Source organism: Alnus glutinosa, chromosome 5, assembly GCF_958979055.1.
Source record: "Alnus glutinosa chromosome 5, dhAlnGlut1.1, whole genome shotgun sequence".
NCBI classification, from domain to species: domain Eukaryota; kingdom Viridiplantae; phylum Streptophyta; class Magnoliopsida; order Fagales; family Betulaceae; genus Alnus; species Alnus glutinosa.
The window spans coordinates 2,442,853-2,446,050 of NC_084890.1; the positions used below are offsets into that span (position 1 = coordinate 2,442,853).

The following is a 3,198-nucleotide window of genomic DNA, read 5'->3' on the forward strand; positions in this document are numbered from 1 at the left end:
TTATCCGATTATCATCCTTGTCTTTCAGTTTGACAGGTTGCTTTGTGGTTATTAACTTGGTCAGTGCTTTTAACCCAGACTGCGTGACTGACTTCCAGATCAGGTAAAGTCATATGTTAGCCCAGAGGTATCGTTTTGGTTGGCTAGGTTTTATGTGTAGCAATCTGTTTGTATTTGCCTGAGTTTTGTTTGGATCAGGTTGGGTGCATACCTTTGTGGTGGTAGAATTTGTACACATTTATGGTGGATTATGTACCCCTCTTCATATTTTAATGAAAGGTTAACTTTCCCTTAAAAAAATAAAAAATAAAAATTAATAAATTAAATCTCTTAATTTAAGGTGAAATATAAAGTCAAGATAAAATATAATTTTAATCAAATATTTTAATTTAATTTATGATGATTCAATATAATCATATTTCTAAATTCTAAGTAATCTAATAAATAGTAATAATCTACATCCTCGAAGTGTTGTTGCAAATATTTTTTTGAAAAACGCGTGTTATGGTAGAGAAGCATTAACGAACGCAGTGTACTAGGCTCAAGGAAATGAAAAGACTTTAAAAAGAAAAAAATAAAATGATTTTTGCATAATTCAGATGCACAACTTTTATACAACCTAAAATATATTAATGGAATTCATACATGATGAGATCCACATGCATAGAATGTTACCGATATATCTTAAATTGTGTAAGAAGTATGCGAGTGTTGTGCAATAAACAAACAAAATAAATACATTTAAATGGAAAGTTGAAATACCAGAGTGTAAAATTGAATCCGAAAAAGAGAAAGAAATGAATAGTTTAAAATAAGGGTTGTGATTGGTGCGTAACAAAGTTGCACCACACATATACAACACAAAACACACGAAGTAATAGATCTTACTCTATATATCTTATATTTATGTTCTGCATGTGTTGTACAGCCTTCTGTGTTGTGCATGCATGGTTGCATAATGGTGTGTGCACCTACTTTAAATGATGTTCAGGTTGTAAAAGTGGGACAAAAAGAATTGTCATTCTTGAGGTCTGAAGGATGTGTGGGAAATGGGAGAAAGCATATGGAAAAGTGTCATCACTTACCCAAACACAAACACTACTATAATTATTTCTATCATCCTTTTTACGTTGGAAATGAAAAGAGCTAAAAAAAATTTAATTATATGGAAAGTCGAAATGACAGGCGTGTAAAAGTAAAATCGTGTTGGCAACTGGGAAGAGGAGGGATGTATACATGGATACCGACAGTTATTTGAAATATTTATATTCGTATATCTACAAAGACAACGTCATTTTTATCCCTTTTTTTTTTCTTTTTATGAATTAAGCCATTTTATAACCAACACATCGTCTATACAACATTCCAACAAACTGGAACTCCAACACTCAAGGCAGAGCCTTACACACTACAAACAGCAACACACTCACAGTAAAGCTGACTAACCCAGCACCAAAACCACACTGAAACAATCAATTACAGACAAGAGAAAAGATTCCACTTGGCAACTAGCTTCATCTGCAACTCTGAATTTTGAAAATTCTTTTGAGCCATAATCCTTGCTCTGACCTCCCATCGTATCTGTGCCAATATATCTTCCTCCGAACGAGGATTATTTCCATGCAAGAGAGCATTTCTTTGCTTCCATAGGTGATATACTACTGCAACAAAACAGAGCCTACCCAAGCAGTTCTTCAAGCTTTTTCCCCTCAACATTTTAGGGCCCCAATCTTCAATCTCATCCCAATTAGTCGGCACAGCAAGAGAACAATCCCCCATGATAGCTTTCCAGACCCGACCACTAAAGCTACACCGAAAGAACAAATGTTCTCTACTTTCTTGCGCAGCATAACAAAATAAGCAAAGGCACGGACCGGAATACCCCCAGGCACTCATCTTATTCCGAGTGACAACTGCATCCTTAAAAACCAACCATAGGAAGAATGAATGTCTCGGGATAGCCATGGGAAACCATACAGTCTTCCACCAAGGCACAACCGGATGTCTACTCCTTAGCTTCTCCCAAGTTTCTGCACAGGAGTACTTACCATTCCTGGAATCCCAAACAGGAAGATCATCTCCCCCAAGCTGAATATCAGGAAGGCTACTCTGTATTTCAACAATAGCCTCAGATCTAGCTGAAGGCCAAAACCAATCTTCATTCCTAATAATATTTGACAGCTTAGCATCAATGGAAAAACCAGAATCATAGATGGCCCTATAGCCAAATCTGTCCAACAAGTATCCAGTAGGATGCCAATTGTCCAACCAAAGAAATATCTTCATACCATCTCCAACTTTAAATCTGAGTAATCTCTTTGCAAGCTCACGGATCTTCAATAATTTCTTCCAGCTCCAAGAGCATGAAGTAGGAATAGGAACTGTCCACAAGCTCCTACCCCTGAGCCAATTAGCCTCAGTCCAAGCAACTCAAAGAGAACCTCCTTTAGTAAAAAGGTTCCAAATATGGTTAAGCATAGAAGCTTGGTTCCAAACCTCAAGCTTTTTTTATCCCAAGACCTCCTTCTTTCTTAGGGAAACAAAGCTTATCCCATGCCACCTTCGAATGAGTTTTAGAATCAGAACCACCCCAAAGAAACTTATTAAGTTTCTACTCAATAAGCTTGATAACCTGCTTAGGAAGGATGAAAACTTTAGCCCAAAAAACTTGCAAACTGACCAAAACAGAGGATAAAAGCTGAAGCCTTCCAGCAAAAGAAAAATTCTGAACAAGCCATGAATCTATTCTGGCAGTAATATTGGCCACCAAGCTCTCACAATCCACAGAGGAAAGCCGTTTAGTGATGAGAGGAACACCCAAATACCTTACAGGCAAATCCCTTCAAGCATGTGCACCATCTCAAGAATTTCCTGTTTTAGACAAGGGTTCACACCAGCCAAAAAAATCAAACTCTTAGAGGGGTTTGCCTTCAACCCAGAGAGCTCTTCAAAGTCAGCAAGCACATCTTTAATGACCTGCACTGAGCTAAGAGAAGCAGCAGAAAAAATTAACAAATCATCTGCAAAACACAGATGATTGAGCTTCAAATCTCTGCATCAAGGATGAAAAGCAAACTGGGAGTTAGAAGAAGTTGCTTCTCCAAGAAGAAGGGACAGACCTTCCATAGCAAGAACAAAAAGGTAAGGGAAAATCGGGTCCCCTTGCCTTAAGCCTTTCTTACCATGAAAAAACCCAAC

The 3,198-nt window shown here is 37.5% G+C and overlaps 1 protein-coding gene across 1 annotated transcript; it reads right to left on the reverse strand.

Moving 5' to 3' along the window:
- Positions 1-1,476: 1,476 nt before the first annotated feature.
- On the reverse strand, positions 1,477-3,126 carry LOC133868227 (uncharacterized). The gene is made up of 3 exons (XM_062305048.1): positions 3,120-3,126; positions 2,831-3,020; positions 1,477-2,401 (listed from the first exon to the last, which is right to left on the reverse strand). Exons 1-3 carry the CDS (start codon positions 3,124-3,126, stop codon positions 1,477-1,479), a joined length of 1,122 nt encoding a protein of 373 aa, XP_062161032.1.
- Between the last annotated feature and the right edge of the window lie 72 nt (positions 3,127-3,198).

Excerpts from the sequence above, each read along its gene's own strand:
- LOC133868227 (XM_062305048.1), bottom strand. Across the intron at positions 2,402-2,830 it reads ATGCTTGAAGGGATTTGCCT|GGGTAGGAGCTTGTGGACAG; the intron begins GTAAGGTATTTG and ends TAATTGGCTCAG.